This window comes from Panthera onca, chromosome D3, assembly GCF_046562875.1.
Source record: "Panthera onca isolate mPanOnc1 chromosome D3, mPanOnc1 haplotype 2, whole genome shotgun sequence".
Lineage (NCBI taxonomy): Eukaryota > Metazoa > Chordata > Mammalia > Carnivora > Felidae > Panthera > Panthera onca.
The window spans coordinates 760,578-781,204 of record NC_138350.1 but is presented as its reverse complement, the minus strand read 5'-3'; the positions used below and the strand labels follow the sequence as shown (position 1 = coordinate 781,204).

The 20,627-nt window shown below is 62.9% G+C and overlaps 1 protein-coding gene across 3 annotated transcripts in view; it reads right to left on the bottom strand.

The window, feature by feature from the left end:
* The window catches only part of GALNT9 (polypeptide N-acetylgalactosaminyltransferase 9), a 107,504-nt gene that overhangs the window by 58,518 nt on the left and 28,359 nt on the right, over positions 1-20,627 (bottom strand). For 2 of the 3 annotated variants that reach the window (XM_078435979.2, XM_078435978.2), the window contains exon 2: positions 1,622-1,802. The exons of the other annotated variant lie outside the window; for it this stretch is intronic. In XM_078435979.2, coding sequence (XP_078292105.1) covers positions 1,622-1,746 — 125 coding nt within the window. In that variant the 5' untranslated portion in view covers positions 1,747-1,802. The remainder of the gene's footprint in view (positions 1-1,621; positions 1,803-20,627) is intronic. 3 annotated transcript variants of the gene reach the window in all.

Sequence of the window (20,627 nt, the reverse complement as noted above, 5' to 3'; positions counted from 1 at the left end):
CTCAGAGCCAAGAACAGCGCCCGACTCCAGCCGCAGGGCGAAGCCTGACGGGCAACTTATTTAGGTCCTGCTCCAGAGGTCGGGGCACGCTGGGGGGCACTCAGGACTACCACGCGCACTCACGCATGTGCACACACACATCCACACGTACATGTACACACGTGCACACTCAAACACTCACAGCCACACTCTCAGAGCACAGACTGGGTACGTCGCAAACCTGAGTCACTCAAGCCCGTGTCTGTGACTTTGTCGCATCCGGACGTCCCCCGCGTCCTTCACTTAGCATCCTTCTTCAAACTGGCCTGTTTTACACTTAATTGCATTTTTTACTCAAACAAAGAATCGTTATTCCATCTCACAAGAGGGAAGCCGGCCTTACTCATGCTGAATCGATGGTACCCTCGAACACAAAACTGTTCTCGCCCGTGGCTGCGGCTGAGGCCGCGGGAGCGCGCGCTCCGGGCCTCCGCCCTCCGGGGCCACCCAGGAAGGGGGAACCTCTCTGGGACGAAGTCACAAGACAAGCAGGAGAGCCGGGCAGTGAGCTGTCACCGTGCGTGCGGCTCCAGAGAGCAGGCCGCACCTAACGTCCTTGCCGCAGCACAGACGCACGGGTTTCGGGAACCGCACGGCCAGCCCCGCGCAGACGCGCACGCCGACACCCAGCGCCAGCTCACCTGGGAGACCTGCGCTCGGGCACCTCACCCTCGGAGCGACTGACGGGGAGCTGCGGCCACCTCCCCCGTCCCCGGATCCGCCGCTGCCCCACCACGTGCGCCAGCGGGCCCCACCCGTAACCACGCCCAGCGCGCACCTGCCCACGCTTCCTCCCTCCGGGCCGGCGGCCCTCCCACGTCTCGCGGGGCTTCCCGGACGGCCTCCCACCCCAGGGCCTCTCGACACAGCCCAGAAATGCTCCCCGCCCCTTTCATGGAGTTTCCTCCAGGGCCCAGGCCCCGCCCATCACCAGGACCCCCACTCTCGGCGCCGCCGTCACCACCACCCCTTCCCCCACCCCCGGCCCAGCCCGGGCCTCAGCACCTCCCCGGGGAGTCCAGGGTTCCCTGCCGCCTGCCCCGCTTCTGCAGACGGAACCACAGAAAGGAGCCGGGCCGAGCCTGCCTTTCCTTTCCAGGACCCAGGTGCCAGGCTGGCGGGACTTTTTTCACGCAATGACGTCCGCTTAATATGGCATTTTGTTCCAATTTCGTCCCCGCCAAGGCACCTAACGAGCTTTCAAACAGGATGCCGCGCTTGTAGACCGGGGCTCAGTCCTGAGAGGCCTCAAGGCCAGGCCGCAGCCGGCGACAGATGTGGGGGGCCGGGGGCGGGAATAGGGGACGCCTTTAGATGGTGGGGGAGGGGGGCCCCCACCGCAGCGACGGGACCACAAGCAGTGACGCAAGTCCAAGCCGGCTTTCTTACACCTGCGCGCGTCTGTGTCGACAGAGACACCAGAAGGCGGCGCGGTCGCGGGTGTGGCCGACTCCACGTGCCGGGTCTCCACCCCGTGCCGCCTGCAGGGCCTTGAGCGCACACGTCGTCGTGCTCCGGGGGCCGCAGCTCGCGGGTGCGGGGTGTGCGGGAGCGGTGCCCGGGAGGAGGGCCGCGAACTCACTTTTTGGGCCTGTAGTCCGGGATGGTCCTGTCCAGGGAGATGCGGTCGCTGAGCTGCGCGTTGTACCCGTATTCTTCGTATTTGCTTTCTGTCTCCTGGCTGTCCTCACGCAGGGTGGCCGCCATGCCGCCCTGGCCCAGGCCCCCAGGCCCCTCCACCAGGCCGATGGGCTTGGCGAGGCCTGGCGGGAAACGGGAAAGGAGGGCGGTCAGCCAGGCCCCGGGACCCCCGTGCCCTCCCGCGCCCGCCCCCAGCCTCCGCTGGCGGCCCCTTTCTTTCAGGCCCAACTTGGCAAACCCCCTGCTCGCTGAGGGACCCTGGCGCTCGGAATTCAAGGAAAGTCTGTTAACTTTAAAAATTAAAAAATAAATAAATGCTCACCGACCCTTGATGTCGTGGGTCTTTCTGACCTGCACACAGTGGGACGCTAGCTGGGTTGAGTACCCGCAGCCTCCCGGGAGTCCCAGAGCCCCCGACACGCAGGACACCCGCCGCAGGACCCTGCCTCCAGCGCTGAGCTGGACGGAGCTGACCTGGGGGGCCAGGCGGGAGATGCGGCCTATGGGCGGGGCTTCGGGGCCACCAGGCCTGTGTGCTCGTGCTCGTGGGCTACCGAAGTCTAGGCCAGGGGCTTGTTCTTCTGGAAGGTTCTTCTAAGTGGCCACTCCTGCCAGAGGGGAACGCGGCTCCGAGGGAACCGGACCCCAGCGCAGCACCCACCGCACGCGTGGGGACGGCACCCTGGATCTCCGTGGGGCGGGACCCCGGTCCCGGCCCAGCTGCGCGGACTAGTGCGCAGTCCCGCCTCGGCCCAGATTGCAGACCCCAGGGAGGGCTGGACCCCGAGGCCACACCTCGGGCAAGGGGCTCTTCTCTGCGCCACTGCCCCCCTGAGGTTTGTTACTCAACGAGACCCCCCCAGGGGCGCAAACCGAAATCCAAGCTGTACCCGCCCTCCAGTCCGGCCCCATCCCTCCCCTCCCCACGCTGCTGCCCTGCAGGGGAGCCCCAGGCCACAGAACCTCGCGTTTTCCGGAATCCTCCATCATAAACCGGTTAACCACGTAGGACGGAAGGGTACGCATTGGGTGTAAAATTGAAAAATTATGTGACACATAAATCATTTCCGCTTCTTAGTTTAATGTTGTAAAAAAATACATATAATCATGCTATTTTTAAACGTCTGTGCTGCACCGCATTTTCCGCCTTCAAAAGTCTGTAAATAGCCACCTCCCAAAGGCAGATGTGCCCCCAAACCTGAGGGGACAGCAGTGTCGCTGCTCAGGGCCAGGCCCAAGGGAGGGGGGGCTGCTGTGGGGGGTGGAGGACCCAAGGGGTGGGGCCTGGAGGTGGGGCCTGGCAGGGGGTGGGGGCCCAGGGGCGGGGTGGGCCCACGGTGAGGGCTGGACTGGGCTAGGACTGGAGGAGAGGGAGAGAACCAGCCTGTAGGGTCAGGCCCTGAAAACTCACTGGGCTTCTTCACGTCATTTTTCAAAGTCACTTGTAAAAGTGAGATGCACACAGGTCAGAAGATTCAAACAATGTAGAAAGCTCTGGAAAGACCATTTCCTGTGCCAGCCCCACTCTGCAAAGAACAGCACTTCTCTGGCTTGAGCTCTCCGCTCTGTCCCCGCACATGCGCGGGATCTTATGGTCACTTTCCCCGGACGCCTGCAGGTGCACGGGCGGGGGGGGGGGGGGGGGCTCAGTCCACCCACCCGCCCTCCTCCCGTGGTCCCGGCTGTGGCATTATTCTCGGTGATGCCGGGGGTTGCCTTTGTGACCTTAAGAGGAATACTTTCGGCTCTATTTCTGGAAGCGTCACTTTAGACACAGCCTGCCGACTCCCTAGCGGGTTAAAGGAAAAATTAGCATTCTCCCGGGAGTTCTGCTCAACGGCTCTAAGTTTCATTTACAGATATATTTCTCCAGTTATACAGACTTCTAACCGTGTACGAATAAGCTAGAGGTCCGCGGCACGAGCTGTGCCTCGTTAGCAGCCCCGTAGTTATCATGCGCTGAAAATTTGTCAAGAAGGCCGTTTGCATGTTGTTGTTCTGACAACAATAACAATTTAAAAATAAGAGGATGAATAACCCCCCAAAAAAGAAATAGCTATGCCATCGCTCCCACATCGTCCGAGGTCACTTATGGCATCTCATTTTGTTCGACGAGCGTGACCCAGCCCTCCCTGACTGGTCTGTAGGTTGGTTCTAAAATGAGGAGCGAGCCCGCATTCGCCACCTGCTCGCGGCAGAGGGGGCCTCAGGCGAGCCCCCCGACCCGGTTTGTGCCCCCGCCCCACCGCGAAGAGCTTTCAGATGTCAAGGCGTCATTGCTTGCCTTCCAGACGCTATTAATTTCCAAAAATGTGTGCATTTTGGTAGGCTCGGATCTTGACTTTCTGTCCACTTTTTAGGTAGCAACAATACACAGCGTGTGCCCTGTGGACACAGGAACTCGGCCGGCAGTCACATGCCACCACGTCCCTGGGCCCCAGACAAGAGCACCTGCTCCGGGGAGGGCGGCGGATTCCAAGGGGAAGGGAGGCAGGAGGCCTGTGACACAGGAGAGAGCGTGACCGCCAGCGGTCCGTAAAAATCCGTGAAATTTGCACAAGGCGTTTCCGCGGTTTTGGTGCTTTTACAGAAAGTGAAAGAGGGATGTCCCCGTCAAGAGGGAGCACCCTGAACACCGACGTGGGGTGAGGCGCCAGGGAGCAAGGCCCTGGTCACGTTTCCATCAACCTGCCAGTACACAACCCAGTTTTACTGCGTTTCTGTCAAAGTCACCTCGCTGGACATGTACCTTTGACTCACTGGCCAGCACCCGTGTAACTCACGTGTGGACGAGCCCACGTGCCACACGCGTGTCCCCGGCAAGGCACCGCCCTCCGCGCTCACCGTCACCAGACGGTCTCGGCAGCAGGCCCGGGGCGGTTTGAACAGCGAAACCAATAAAAGCACGAATGCATGAACAAGAGGCTCTGGCAGACTGTGAACAGGACACTTGTCTAGGGTGGGGGCGCCGGGGCAGGGCCATGCCTTATGCCCCCGGGCCGGCCTCAGAGCTCCCGCCTCCACCGCGAAGACGCCCCAGCACTGATTTGGGTAGAAATGAACCCAGAGAGCGCCAAAGCGGCATCCCCAAACCATGTGAGTGAGTGAGCCCCGGAGTGTGAGCAGCGCCTGAGCTCCCGGCCGCACCCCTGCCGCCCCGTCACCCCGGCCCTGGGGGGCGGGGGCTCCTCGGAGGAACGGGGGCTGTAGTCCTGGGGGCCTGGCTGGGACACAGACAGCAGGGGCCCACGCAGAGCAGCAGGTGCGCAGGTGTGGGGTGGGCGGAGCACTGGCATCTCCAAGAAGCTTCCAGACATGCAGATGCTGCCTTCCAGGGACCCCACTTCTGCGTGGCGCGGGGGCTCCCGGCCTTCTGTGGGGGTGGGTCATGTGCTGCTGGTCCCAGCAGGAGTTTCGTGTGGAACCCGCCTGTGGCTCCAGGTAAGGGTTCGGGGCTGGTCACTTCTGGGCCTCGCCCTGCGTCTTGACCCCTGAACTCTGAGCAGCCGCGGCAGCTCCGAGAGGCTGGCCCTGGGGGGCACGGCTGGGGGGAGACAGTCAGAGCCACCAGCCCAGTTAGGGCTCTGCCTGAGCCGGAAGGTCTGTTAGAGCTCCGCCAATTAAAAACCTGCTGATGTGATTTAGCTTTTAAGGAGTCGTGCATATCAGTGCTCCCTGTGGGGTTGCCGGGACTCTCATCTTCCCTCTTTCTGGGATGCCTGGTGTTGACTCACGTTCTCTCTCACAGATCCTTCTGGAGAGGCAGGGTTGCTTGATCCTCGGGTAACGAGGGCAGACGGAACCAGGAGGAACTTGTGAAGATTGAAGGTGGCCTGTCATTACTGGGGGGCCAAGGCCCGAATTCCACTGAACTGATGGCCGACAGCCGGCCGAGGCCCCTGGGGTCTACACCTAAAGACACGGCTCTGTCCTCACATCTCCCAGAGTTCTGGCTTCCGAGCACCCCCACTGGGCCTGGTTGGGGGTGGGGGCAAAACGTCCTGTTCCTGCTGCCGACCTCCGGGGTTCATGCTCTCGTTAGCCGGGCCACCAAACGCATGACCCACAGGCCCGGCGTCCGTGTGGGTTGAATCATGGTTGGGCCCTGGTGCTCCGGACTTGTGGCCGTGGCCTTATTTGGAAAGGGGTCTCTGCAGAGGTAATTACTTAAGATGAGGTCATCCTGAATTGAGGTGCGTCCTAACCCAATGGCTGGGGTCCTCATAGGAAGAAGGGATTTTGGACACAGACGCACACAAAGAGAAGATGGCCACGGGACGACCGAGGAAGAGCCTGGAGGGACGCGGCCACGAGCCAAGGAGCACACGGGGCCACCAGGAGCCGGACGAGGCAGCACGCACCCTGGAGGGAGCCTGGGGAGGGAGCAGGGCCCCGCCCCGCCTGGACCTCAGGCTTCTGGCCTCCAGCCGTCCGCTGTTCCAGCCGTCGCTGTGTGTGGTGCTTTGTCAGGGCAGCTCCAAGAGACCAGGGCACAGACCCACCGCCCACACGGCCACCCAGACCTGCGTCAGCTGGGACAACCGGACACACTGACGGGAGCCGTACATGGGACAGCGCTCAGCGCAGCCCATCTCGGGCCACCCTCCCGGGCAGTGTGGGTGCGGATCACAAAGGCACCTCCTCAACCAGAGTGAGAGGTGGTTTTTCCTGTGAGCAATTTTCCACTTCCTCCTGTAGCGGAATGGGAGCCCCAAACTCTTGGTTCCATCCTTGAATGCGATGTGATTTTGACAACAATGGGAAATTTGCATGCGTCAGCTTGGCCTTTGAAACGTCTGTCCAAGGACTTCAACGCAAACAGAAGCCACACAGAAGCTACCCGTGACTCTGGGACTTCCGCAGGTCACAGGCTGGGGGACAGCTGTCGGTAGTTACACTGGCCAGTGGCCGATGGGGCTTCCTCTGCTCCCCGTGGCGGGCCCTACACCACGTGCTTTTCTCACCGCATTTCCTAGAGGGGACCCCTGAAGCTCACAGTGGCTGCATGGCCTCCTACCCGCGTGCTTTAAACTTTAAAACCTGAAAGAAGAACTTTATTTTACTTTTTAAAGTTTATTTTGATTTACTTTCGAGAGAGACAGACAGATGGTGCGTGGGGGAGGGGCGGAGAGAGAAGGAGAGAGACACAGAATCCCAAGCAAGGCTCCTCGCTCTCCGTGCGGAGCCCATCGTGGGGCGGGAACTCATGAACCACGAGATCGTGACGTGAGCGGAAATCAAGAGTCACACACTTACCTGACTGAGCCACCCAGGCGCCCCAGAGAATTTTAGAGGGAACCAGTAACGGTCACCAACTTTCCACTTGGCCATCGCGGATATTCGTTACAACGACCTGTTCCTATCGGCACCGTTCCAGACGGTGTGGCCTCGCCTCGCCTCGCGGCAGCAGGGCCAGGTGCTCTTGGGCGAGCCGCAGGTGTGTGAGTTGGACACTCCCCCCTGCGCAGGTAAAGAGGCTCCCCCGCCCGTGGGGCCGCCCCTCCCCGGCCCTTGGCCCTCCCAGTCGGGCTGGAGACGAGGACGACGGTGCAAACGCCCACGGCCCGTGTGGCGGGAGGACGTGGAGGGTGAGTTCGGCCATATCACGGCGCCCAGACTGGAAACAAGTCCTGGCTGCGGGCATCCGGGGGACCCCTTTCACATCCAAGAGGGGCCTGATGCCTTCTCAAAAAGTGAGCTTCCAGCAGGCATTCCGGAACCTTCTTCAGGTCGGCAGGAATCCCACGATGACCGAGCCCTCCCCGGCTTCTCCAGTGTCTCGGGCTCCGGTGACCACGCTGCCCTAGGAGAGGCTCAGCGGGACGCGCCCGCTCTCAGTCCTCTGGCTGGAGAAGCCCACATTCTGCTTTTGGCTTCCTTGAAATTATTGCCAGAAGTGTCTCCCCTGTGATTATATGCAAAACCCAATTATAATTAACAATTGCCTTCTGAACCACCACGCAAGAGCCTGTCGAACGGATAGATACACGTTTTGCTTGACACGTCCTGCGTGTTTGCACGTGTTTGTTAGCTCGCGTGGCTCCAGCTCTCCCGGGGGCCAGCCCCCTCCCGCACACGGTGTGGTCGTCACCTATGCAGCCCACTGTCCCCACCCAGGTTCCCGCTGGACACAGAGCGGCCGACGGTCGGTCGGTGCCTCAGTGGGTTAAATCGCCAGGAGAGAGCGTCCAGAACAAAGGGTTTGAGGGCCGGTTTTGTCTACACAGAAGGAGGCCTCCCACTCAGGTGTGCTCCATCCTGGAGCAGGTGGACGGGAGCCCGGCCGGCTCGGGCAGAACGGCCAGGCTCGGCAGGGGCCGCTTAGACAGTGGCTCTCCCGGAGGTCCAGACGGTCGGGGCCTGGGTGGAGGCGACAAAGCTAGGCCCCTGGCCAGGAAAGCGAATCATCAAGGTCGGAGAACCCACAGCTTCCAGAACATTCTCTGCTCTGGGGCCCTCGCTCCGTGAGGTGGGTTTGGCCTCAGAAGCAGGGACCTGGCTTTTTGGAGAAGGAGCTTCCTTCCAACGCAGGGCTCCTCCCGCTTTATTCTCCTGGGGTCGCCGGAGGGCAGCGCATGCTCCTGAAGAGCACAGAGGTCACTGCTGGGGAACGGTCATTTCAAGCTCCTGTCGTGTGACCTGAGGGAATGCGCTTTCTGAGCACGTGAGGTAATTTGGAAGCCATCGCGGGGAGGAGATGGCTGTGCCTGCCCCCCCGGAAAGCGCCTACTCACACGTGGTGACCCGTGGGGCCCCGGCGGCCGTCAGAGGCGCACTGGGGCTCCCGGCTGTGGGACTGGGGCCGTTGCCCAGACACTTTCGCTCGATTCACGAGACCGGGGACGCTGTCCCTCGGCACCCGCGTCACGGGGCCAGGGGTGGGTGCCCCCGTGCTCCAGACCTCACCCAGCCTCAGACACCAGATCTTCCAGGCTTTCCAGAGAAGGCAGCAAGACAGAGCCACTCTGCATAGCAGCAACCCAGCCGCGGTCCGGAAAAACTAGCATTAAGGTACCAAAGGTCCGTATCTGTCAGCACAGGTGTGGGACACTACATGATGGCTCCCAAAGATCCCCGGAACCCGTGGCCGCGTCGCCCTGGTGGGAAATGGGTCTTGCAGATGGGATCACCGTCAGGACCCCGAGACGCAGAGGGTCCCGGGTCGTCCAGGAGGGACCTACACGCCACAAGATGCCCTTAGAGCAGAGAGGCTGTGGGAGGCAGACAGCTGTTTCTATGGACGGCCCGGGCACTTCATAAAGAGCCGCCGACACAGAGGCACTGAGAGGGGCTTGGGGCTCAGAGCGAGTCTCAGGGGCACTGCCCCCCGGGGCCCCGGAATTCACCCCGAGAGGTTTCATGTGCAAGCCTGAGCTCCCAGCCCCTTCGGAAGGGTCCAGCCTGACGGCGCGCCTGCCCCTTACACAGGTGCAGGCGGGCAGCTCCCCGTCCCCCCCACCCCGTTTTGCACGGCTGCCTCGAGGTTGAGAGGTTGTGCCCTGGTTTAGACGGCTGGGGAGGGCGGTGGGTGGAATGGGGGCCCCAGGAGCCTGAACCCACGAGTGTGGCCTTATTTGGAAATGGGGTCTTTGCAGGCGTAACTAAGGTAAGGACTTTGAGATGAGACCGTCCGGGATTCAGGTGGGTCCTAAATTCAACGCCAAGTATCCCGATAGTTCAGAGAGGGCTCAGAGAGGCACACACGCACCAGAGAAGCCACACGATGACGGAGACAGATGGAGTCAGGTGTCCCCAAGCCAAGGATTGCCAGGGGCCACTAGGAGCTGGAGAGATGCCTGGAACAGTCTCCCTCAGAGGCTCCAGGAGGAGTCAACTTTCCAGCACTTGGATTTCAGGCTTCAGCCTCCAGAGTGTGAGAGAATGAATTCCTGTTGTTTTAAGCCACCGCATTTGTGGTCACTCGTTACAGCCGCCAACAGGACACTCACACGGGGGGAGGGAGAAGGGGGAGGGTGTGGGAGGGGAGGGGAGGGGAGGAGAGGGAAGAGAAGAGGAGGGGGAGGACAGGTGTGGGAGGAGGAGGGACAAGGGGAGGTGGAGGGTGGGGGAGGGAAAAGAAGAGGAGGAGGGAGAAGGTGGGGGAGGGGAGGAGAGGGAGGGTGGGGGAGGAGAAGAGAGTGAAAGGAGGAGGTGGAGAGGGAGCCGAGGAGGGGAGGGGAGGGTGGGGGAGGGGAGGAGTGGGAAAAGAAGAGGAGGGGAAGAGAAGAGGGGGCAGAGGTGGGGGGAGGAAGAGGGGGAGGGGGAGGGAAGGGGCGACAGAGGTAGGGAGAGGAGGGAAGGAGGAGGAAGGGTTGGGGAGGGGGAGGGAAGGGGCGACAGAGGTGGGGAGAGGAGGGAAGGAGGAGGAAGGGTTGGGGAGGGGGAGGGAAGGGGCGACAGAGGTGGGGAGAGGAGGGAAGGAGGGGGAGGAGGGGTTGCGGAGGGGGAGGGAAGGGGGGACAGAGGTGGGGAGAGGAGGGGGTGGGGAGGGGGAGAGAAAGCAGGGCAGAGTTGGGGGAGCAGGGGGAGGAAGGGGAGGAGGGGAGAGGTTCTAGGTAAAGGGATCGTGGCAGACACTATGGATGCTTGGCCAGCAGTTTGTTTGGGGTAGAAATGAGTTCAGCTAAAATGCTCGCCTCCCCGGGCTGACCTTGCAGCCAGGGGTGGCAAGTGACCAAGATCTATTTGCTGGGTGAAATTTCTCGGAAATGTGTCTAAAAGGCACAGACTTGGCAGGTGTATACGTCTGTTTGCCTTTGTCTGCGGTCCTTCCCCCCTTCTCCTGCCTGGAACTAGGACTCGATGCCCAGAGCTGGAGCAGCCACCGTGTGACCACGAGGCCGAGGGCCACACAATAGGAAGGGAGAGGCTAGAATGAAATGGGGCTGGGCCCCTGAGGATGGCCTCCAGTCCCCTGGGCTCGGCGTCCCCAAGAAGAACAGGCCCCACACAGTCAGGACCCTGTGTGCGGCCCCAGAGCGAGGGAGCCAGGCTGCCCCCCCCCCCACACACACACACACAAGGACAGGGCAGGCCGTCCAGGGGCCTCTTCCAGCCCCCTCCCAGAAGAGTGACTTCACACCTGCCAACCCACGCCTTCCAGACGGGGTACCTGGCGAACGTGGGTGGCCGTGAGTTTTCAGCTCGGGAGGAAGCGCGGCTTTCAAGCTCGCAGCTTGTTTGAGTCACGGATTCCATCTGGCACCATGACTCAAGCCAACATTCTGAGAGGAAACGGCCCACGTGGAGAGGCTGCCGGTCACAAGCTAATCTGAGGACGAGGCAGAGGGTAGGGCCTGGGGGGGGGGGGGCGGGGAGGCTGGGGGGGCGCACGCTCAGCCAGCACCCAGGGGCTCCCAGGGGCAGCCCACTGACCCGCCACCCTGAAATCCACCAGGAGCCCTGGGTCGGAAACACCAACTGCTAAAAAGCAGCGGATCTCTGACAAGAGGGGAAGACACTGCGCGGACAAATGAGAAAAAAAGGGAGAGGGTGACGTGAGTGTGCTTCTGGGGGTGGGGGAGGGGCTGTCCTGAACACCGCGAACTTGACATTTCAAGGACACGGGGGGGGGGGGGGGGCGCGGTGGGGGACAGAAGTCAGAGGTCCGGAAAGCCCCCTAAGTGGGGCACACGGCCCCCCCCACAGCCCGGGAGCCTGGAAGGGCAGGTGCAGGAATCCCGTCCCCCTGACGTTCCCCGCCCGTCACCACACATGCCTCGCTCGCCGGGGCACCCGGGCAGAGACGGGACCGGCTGCCGTTGGCTGTGGTGCCCGCACTACCCTCACCGTCGGTCTCCCGCTCCTGAGGTCGCCCAGCACGTGGGACCCCGCGGTTCTCGGTGGAGACACCACCCGTCACCTGCCAGGCTCCGGGCCGTACCCTCTTGCACCCTCGGCCTTGGCGGCGGCCTTCACGGGGAGGGGGGTGGAGGTGGCGGGGAAAGGGGAGGGAGCAGAGCACCCCGCAGCCCCCGGCCCCCCTCTTCCCTGCCCTATGAAAATGTAGGCCAGCCCAGCACGCCCGCTATGAATTCTGATGGCTGAGAAGCCCGCTTGGCTTTGCGGCCAAGGTCCCTGCCCCCGGCTTCCGCGCACCCCCTCTCTCCACGCGCGGCAGCTCCTTCCATTTCGGACGGTCTGTTAAGGCTCCCTGGGGACCCCGGCCGCTACCTGGTCAGTGGCCAAAGACAGACCGCCCTTCTGAAACTGTGAAGTCATGACTAGTGTGCAGAACGTGGCAAACCTGCGAGACATATTCTCCCTGAGCCCAGTGGAGTGTCCTAACGTGAATATTTATGGGGCCGAAGCACACGAAATCAGGAGTGGCTGGAAACACCTGGCAGAACGGATTTTCGGGCTCCTTCGGGCACTTGGTAGGCGTGTGGAGCGTCACGCGGCCGCCCCGTCCCGCCCCAGTCTGGGCCCCCCGATTCCTGAGGAGCGGGCACGGGGACACTGGGGCGTCCTGCCGCTCAGCGGCCACCGAGGGAAGCTGTCCGGAAGGTGGGAGAGGTGGGGTCCCCACCCTCCCCACAGCCACCCGAGCCTCTGAGGGGTGCGCTCTGCCTCCACTGGGCTGGCTTCTCTGCTCAGATCCCAACCGAATCTCCCGGGAAGTGTGGTCCTGTGGGCCCAGCTCCGCCCTGGGGGTCACGAACAGGAGGAACTCCAGGGCCTGCGCTCTGGGGACGGCAGTGGGGATGCAGGGCCAGACCCCAAAGAGCCGAGAGTCCGGCTGGGTCTGTCCGGGAGCCCCTTTGGCCGAGGACGGAGGATGCGGCCCCTCCTTCACCTTGCCTCCCGACCTCCAAGGGCAGGACTGCCTGCCTTGCTGGCTCCCGCAGCCCCAGGACCTGGTCCATAGTAGGTGCTCACCGAGCGCCTAAATGTGAGAGAATGCATGCACGCAGGAACGAATGAATGCAGACATGAATGAATGCGGGAACGAATGAATGCAGACATGAATGAATGCGGGAACGAATGAATGCAGACATGAATGAATGCGGGAACGAATGAATGCAGACATGAATGAATGCGGGAACGAATGAATGCAGACATGAATGAATGCGGGAACGAATGAATGCAGAAATGAATGAATGCGGGAACGAATGAATGCAGAAATGAATGAATGCGGGAACGAATGAATGCAGAAATGAATGAATGCGGGAACGAATGAATGCAGAAATGAATGAATGCGGGAACGAATGAATGCAGGAACGAATGAATGCAGACATGAATGAATGCGGGAACGAATGAATGCGGGAACGAATGAATGCAGGGCTGAATGCCCGCCTGGGCTGCCAGAAGAGACACCGCAGACTGGGCGCTTACACGCCTCTGTTTGTCACAGCCCTGGAGGCTGGGCATCCAGACCAAGGTCCCGTCTGGTTCCCGGTCAGAGCCTGTTCCCCGGCCGCCTTCTCGCCGTGCCTTTAATGGCTGTCCCGGGTGCGTGTGTTCAGAGCCAGAGAGGGATATGCCGTCTCTTCCTCTTCTTACAACAGGACCTCCCCCCCCAGGACCACCTCCAGCCCCATCACCCCCCAGAGACCCACCTCCTAAAGCTGTGCCCTCGGGGACAGGTCTCTCGTGTGGGAATCTGGGGCACAGACGTCCAGCCCACTGCGTTCCACCTCTGCCCCCCACTCGCGTCCTCCTCTCACGCAGCCCGCAGGCCCCCGAGATCTCAGTCCCTCCAGCACCAACTCTGCCGTCTCGACTCAGAGCCCGTCTACACCTCGCACCCGCACCTCCCCAGACCCGAGCCCACGGGGCAGCAACACGTCCCTCACGGCCGCGGGGCCAGGCCCAAACCCTCACCCGTTCCTGGTCCAGCTCACGTCCCCACCCACCCACCCCAAACAGAGCCGGAATGTGCTTGGGTGAGCTCTGCTTGTCAGCTACGGCCAAGCCGCCAGGATTCAAACCCCACCTGCACCCACATCCCAACTGTGGGCAAAATACTCAAGTCGTGTGAGCCTCAGTTTCCCCACCTGAGCTAAGGTGCCGGTGCCTCCCTCACGGGACCCACACTCCCCTAGCCGATCCCCTCAGTTCCCCAGAGGCCCCTCCAGCCACCGGGCCCTCGGTCGTGGGCAAAGTCCCGGGCTAGAGGAGCTGCCCTTGACGTGAACAAGACTTGACCTCAGCTGGTCCTCACTGAGTGCCCGTGACCCCGCAGGCCCCAGGCCGGGGAGAGAGAGGCCAGAGCCCGGTGTCCGCCCTTCCAGCGGCCGGCAGGACCTCCGGAGAGAGGAGACGGAGAAGGTCTGGAACCTGTCCGCGTGATTTCTGCAGGACTCAAACACCTATGCCGTCTTCTCCCGTCGTGTCCCTGCACAGCCGTTCTGGAGGTCGGGAAGGAGCCCGCCCTGAGTTCTGCAGCCCTGGGACAGAGAACACGCCCCACACCCCTGTGCGCAGGGCGGCAAGGGCTTCTTGAGGTCGTGGGCAGTGCCTATGGTCGCACGTCTCTGCCCCCAGAGGGGGCCACCCTTCTGGGCCACACTGGACGTGAGGCTATCAGACCCACACTTGTGCCTGGCAGGCTATTTGCCCGCACGTGGGTGCATTCGGGCCCGACTTGCCTTCCCGGCCTTCTGCCCTCCTCCAGCCACTCGGGATACGTGCTTCCCTTCCTCGACACTTGACTTTGCTCACTGTGCAAGGTCCTCTCCCTATCCACCCCTGCGTCCACTCTCCCGCCCGCCCATCCATCCATCCCCCATCCATCCAGTGAACAAATATTTAGTAAGAACCTGCTTCTTGTCAGGCATCGTGCCATCCGTTTGTCCCAATACCACCCAATCTCAACTCCTTGCCTTCCTTTGTGTTCGCTCCCATTTCTGAGGACCAGCTATGTGTCAGGCACTTTGCCAAACACTTACGCGTTACCTTATCTAATTTCCTCAAAATCCTCTTGCAGAAGGATAATCGTTCTTCCCAGTTCACGGATGTGGAAACCACGGCTCAGGGACACGAAGGGACGGCTCGAGGCCATCCGACTGGGGTTTGGACCCGGGTCCACCTAACTCCCGGTCCCGCCTGACCTGCCCCCTCAACACAGGCCGCTCTCTCTCGTGCTGCTTCGAATGTCGGCATTGCCGGTAACCGGCCGCCTCCCGCCTGGCTGGAAGCTCTCAGAGGACGGCGCGTGCTCTGAGCACCGTCCGAAGCTCCACGCCGACAGCTTCTGTGACAGAAGCGTGAGCTGGAGAGACCACTCCCTGGCGCCCCGCCCCAACTTCCCCAGGAAGCCCCGGGCGCCGCGCATTTTCCGGCAGGGTGGGCCGCGTCAGAAACAGGGTCGGCCCGGAGGTGTCCGGAAGATGGGTGCACCGTGGGTTTGCAGGCTGGGCCGCGTCAGCCAGTCCTGCTGAGCGGGGACCACACGTGGGGCTTGTTCCTCTCCCCCCATTCCGGGAGCAGTGCCGCGAGACAAACGCGGCTTCAAGCCGTCTCGCGGGTGAAGGGACCAGAAGCGAGGAAGAAAGCCGACCGGGGCGGTGAGGGCTGGGGTGGCTCCAGCTCCCAAGTGGCCACCTGGCTCTGCGGCCCACGTCACCACACCACACTCTCCCTCCTCCCAATTAAGATAAGCGCGCTTGCTCTGTGCCCACTGCTAAGTGCTCAAGCACACAGAATATTAACAGGCATTTTCCACAATCTGCTCGGAAGAGTGTGAAAATGGTCCCTGCATAAGCCGGGCCGTTTCTCTGAAATAAAATCAAGGCTTGCTGGTTTCAGACGGGGGCTACACGCAGAGCCGATCTGACCAAACTACTCCGTGGAAAGTAAAAATAGTTCCCTTTCTTGCCGTCAGAGGCAGGAGCTGTGATACCGGACGCTGATCTAAGCTGGTGTCTTCGCCCGCCTCTGGGGAGGCATTCGGGGCAGGGACCCTGGGGATGTCACGGCTTCTGTGGGGGCGGCGTGGTCAGGGCCCCGGGCCCTCGGTGGTGCACACGCACCTGGCTGCTGTTACCACCAGGTGTGAGGAAAACGCCTAGGACAGAGGCCCAGCCAACAGCCTGGACCTTGTGAGCAAGGCCCCGTCCTGGTGGAGGCCGGGAGGGGCCCGAGGAGGGCACCCCGCCCCGGGCACGTCCCCCGGGGGCCTCCCACCTGTCATACCTGATGGAACCGCCCTGGGAGGGGGGTGGAGGCAGGAGACAGGCTCTTGCCCCCCCAACCCCTCCCCCGGCCCCTACAAAGTGGGCACCCCGTCTGGTAAACACTGACCACCCACCCCCATCTGGCAGACCAGCCCCCCAGTGTCCGCACTGTGGGACGTCCCTATTCGGAGCCCAAGGGCACTGACCGAGCACCACCTGACACGCTTTCTTCCCAGACACCCGGCTGAGGCTGTGGCCCCGCTTTAACAAGAGGGGAAGGAGGGAGCGTGGTTTGTACTTGCAGCCTCAGCTGAGGACCTTGCTTCCTGCCTCCCTGGGAAAATGGAAGAATCGGAAGAGAAACCCAGGTTCCCGCCCCGTCGGCTGCCCCAGAACTGGCCTGTGGCGCTGGGGTCTCATCCGCGTCTCCGGACGAACACCGCCCCCCCCCTGCTGCCTTGGTGCCCTGTCCCGTCTCAGAAACACCCCCTCTGCGGCACTGACCTGTGCACCCCGTTCTCAGCGAGGGGTGCCCCCAGGGGACACCTGGCAGCACTTGAGGACACTGTGGGCGTCACAACCGGGGCAGGGGTGCCCTGGCATCGGGCGGGCGGAGGCCAGTGGTGCTGTTCCACATCGGGCACAGCGCGTCCGCGTCCAGAGCTGGGAGGCGGCCCGCGCGGCGACTCGCCTGGCCCCACACGTCCCCGGTGCGGCCGAGAGTCCCTGCTTCACCGCAGAGCACGGCGCCTGCCGCGTCTAATTCCCCTGCACCCGCCCCCTCCGCTAAACTGACCTCATCGGGTCACCTGCCCCCGCGAGCCAGCGGTAGGACTGTGTGAGGACCGTGGCCTCCCGGAGGGAGAGACCCCAGGAACGTGTGCACACAGAGGAGAGGCCGTGTGAAGCTCCGCCAGCACCTTGGTCCTGGACTTCCAACCTCCAGAACCGTGAGACAATGAGCTACTGTCACACAGGCCGCCTGGTGGGTGGAGGTCGTCACGGCAGCCCGGGTGGGTGCCCGGGGCGCCCAGATGGGAGTCTCCAGCACACCACCCCCCCCGAACCTGCTTTCCAGCCATCCCGCCAACGCACTGGGCACACGCTGCCCCAGGACCTTGGCACTTGCTGGGCCCGGAGCATGTCCCGCCCTCACCTGTCTGACACCAGTCAGTCTCTTCCTGAGGCCTCCTCTGGGCACCTGGCAATGACACCGGTGTCACCACCAGCTCTGCCCTTCCCCCTTCCCCGCCTTATTTTGTTTGCTCCTTAGCGTTTGTCAGCAGAGTTTGCCCACTGTGGTCGGCAGAATAACGGGTCCCCAAAGACGCTCACGTCCCAGTTCCAGAGCCTGGGGATGTGTTCGGTTGTGTGGCCAAGAGAGTAAGGTCGCTGACCAGCTGACCTGGGGCTGGGGAGGTTGTCCTGGATTATGCAGGCAGGTGGATGTGGTCACAGGGACCTGACAAGTGGAAGAGAGAGACAGGGAGGGAGAGAGGAGGGGAGCAGTAGAGGGAGACTGCGCAGGGACGGGGGGAGGTGTGGAGGGAGACGGGGGGCGTGGGGTGCAGAGGCCCACACTGCTGCCCGTGACGGAGGAAGGGCCATGGCCCCAGAAGCAGGTGCCTGGACACTGGGACCCCCCACCCCCCGGGCCACAAGGAGCCAGCACTCAGGACGTCCCGCCTTTAGCCCCGAGAGGCCTCCGGAACCAAGAGAATTGCTATGTGCCGCGTTGAGCCTCTAAGTTGTGCTAACTGGTTTCAGCAAGAGGAAATTAAACCTGCTTATCCTTGTGTCTCCCCTCTGTCCTCACAGGACACGCGAACCGTGAGGGTGGGGTCCACACGTGGCCTTGCTGCTGCGTGTCTGGTGCCCGGAGCTCTGCCTGGAACACGGCACCGAGAGAGCCGCCAGCTGGGACCCGGGCGGCAGGCCATGGGCGGAGCCACTGTGGGGTCACCGGAGCCACTGCACTGCCCCAGCGGACCTGGGCACACACTTGGGACTGACCCTTCAGTGCATTTTGAGCAAAACCTCTGGCCTTCCTGGGAACACCCTGCAGATGTATTCTTGCAAGTTTGAGGTTTACACCATGAAAAATATTATTTGTGTTTACGGGAAAAGCAGTTGGGTTTTGGCTCGCGGTTTTGCCTACACGGACACCACACGGGTGCCGGGCATTTCCCCCCTCCCCACCCCAGCCCCGCAGGTCCTGCCCTGGGCTTCCCGTCGTGGACGTGAGGACCCCAGCCTGCTGACCGCCAGATGCCGAGGGGCCCGCCGTGTGACCAGCATACCCGGGCGTCCAGAACAGGCCGGGTCAAGCCATCCTGCGATGCCTCCCTCTCAGGGCCAACGGCAGACTGACATGTCCACTGCGACCCCGGGGGGCCCTCGAGGGGCAGCAGAGGACCCAACCCTCATCCACAGCAGCCAAGAGGCCCCCACCGCCTATAAGAAGGTGTCTGTCAGTGACTCTAAACGCCTGGGCTCCTGGACCTCGGTCCGGGAGAACCCACATTTCTAGAACGCCCCGTCTTCCTGTGGGCAGCAGGACGCACCCGCAGTGTGGAAAGCGTCAACGCGCTACCTGCAAACGTCGAAAACCGGCCGGGGTCTCGGCAAGCCTGCCTCGAGGTCTCTTCCCCGGTTCCCGCTACTAATCCCGGAAGCTCACAGACCGGCCGTGACCCCAGCCGCTCCAGACCTCCCTGTGTCGTCCAGGCAAGGCCGCCCACCCACTGCTAAGACCCCCACAGCCAAGGCGTCTCCCCGACCTTCGTCCTGGAGCCCCACCCCCACCCCGCACGACCCCTACGCCCCCGCCATCTCCCCTGCCTTCCCCCCACACAACCCTGCAGCCCACGCCCCTGCCTCCCCCCACGCACCCCTGTAGCCCACGCCCCTGCACCCCCCGCCTCCCCCCACTCACCCCTGCAGCCCACACCGCCGCGCCCCTTGCCTTCCCCCACGCATCCCCGCAGCCCACGCCCCTGGGCCCCCAGGCTGGGCCAGCAGCCGAGTCCCGCTTGTAACCTGGCCGCACAGGGGATGCTTCTTGAGGCCCCGCCGCAGGCCTGACGCCGCGCATGCGCACTCCCCCCCTGGCATGCTGCCAGGCCCTGGGGCCGCGGTTTAAGGAACGATTTGCCCTTAGCTTATTTACTAAAACATGGAAGGCCGACAGCTGAGGTCTCTGAGTCCCCTGGGAAAGCCCACGTGGCCGGTGTGTCCTGACCTGACGACTATAGGTGCTGCCTGCAGTGCGGGGAGCCTCTCGGGGGGGGGGGGGGGGGGGGGGCGGGGAGAGATGCTCCCAGAACCGCCCCGCGGACAGCAGGCTGAGCGAGAAGGCACGGAGTGTGGGAGCTAGCATCTCCGTCCTTGATTTCCCGCGGAAACTCCCTCTTTCCCATTCTCAGTGTCCTGTGCTTCAGGAACCCAAGCTCCAGGAGAGACGTAAAGCTGAGGCTCCCCCGAGGGTGGGCAGAAAGGGCCAGGCTGCTGGTTCAAGCCTCACCTGACGCCAGCCACTGAATCCGGCAGTCCCAGGGGCCAGCGAGTCCTACTGGAGTCACGTCTGTCAGGATTGAGTTTTCTTTCCCTTGAAAATCAAAGATCTCAACTGAAGCCAGAACTGATAAGCCTCCCTCGAGGCCTGAGGAGATGGAGAATGCCACGGTGACGTCCCCAAGTCCACGTGGCTGACAGGTGCCGGGGCCCGACGGCAGGATGTCTCCCACACGTCTGCAGTAGTGGCTTCTTTAGTTTCTTACTTGTGTTCCATCAGACGGTGGCAGAAAGGCTGGAGAGAGCCTCCCTCCATCCGTCCCGGCCACCTGTCCGCGACCCCGGGGGGGACGCCGCCCTCCCAGACCGGATGCCCTCGCGGTCAGCCGCTCAGCAGCCCCATTTGTTTCTTAAACAGGTGACCTGTCATTACCAAAACTAGGAAGCCTGTAGCGTCTGTCCAAAGTGTCAGCCCGCAGAGAAGAAAACCAGCGCGGCTGTGAACGCCCAGCCCACAGCCGGAACAGCTGGCAGTGCCCACCACGGCCGGGGGCGGGGGGCGGGGGGAGGCGAGCGTGTCTGGAGGGGGCCTGGCGAGGGCGGCATGGAACCGAGACCCCTCTCCGTAGCCTTGGAAAGGCGACAGTCTCAACGGCACCTTCCCGGTGGCCGTAGGGTCCTGCGCCTTCCACAGAGTGGGTTGAATCGTGCTGGGCGCGGGGGTGGCCCCCTGCTCAGGCCGGCTCCTCTGGCCTTGCAGGACCCCTCTGAGGATGGAGTGGCCGCCATCCCCACGTCACGGGGAGCACGCCAAGCCCCGGAGCAGGTGAGCCACTTCGCCGAGGGGTGGAGCAGGCCCTCGGGGTGACACAGGGGTCTCCACGGGGGTGATCTTGCTCTGGGGGACACTGGGCGACGTCTGGACATTCCCCGTGCCACAACTGGGCACGCAAACCGGCCTCTGGTCTCTGCTCAGCCACCGATGTCCTGCAGGGCACGGGCAGGAAAGACCCATCCGAACGTGACAGTGCCGGCTGGGGAAGGCCTGGCAGAGGCCACACGCGGACCCCCGGCCGCCCGGCCCCTCCAGCCCCCGGGGAGGCCCTGGTCTTCTGCCTGATAACTGGCAGGGCCTCAGCCTCGTGCAGATCTCATCTGAGTCCCAGGAGCCGAGTGAGACCTCGGATGTGCTTTCAAAGCCAACCAGCTAGACAGAAGGACGTGCCCCCACCGCCTCGGGTGGAGGCCAAGGGCCAGGCCCTCCACCCCCCGTCCTGGCTCCTGGACGTGTCGCTGTCCCCGCCTCCACCACCACGC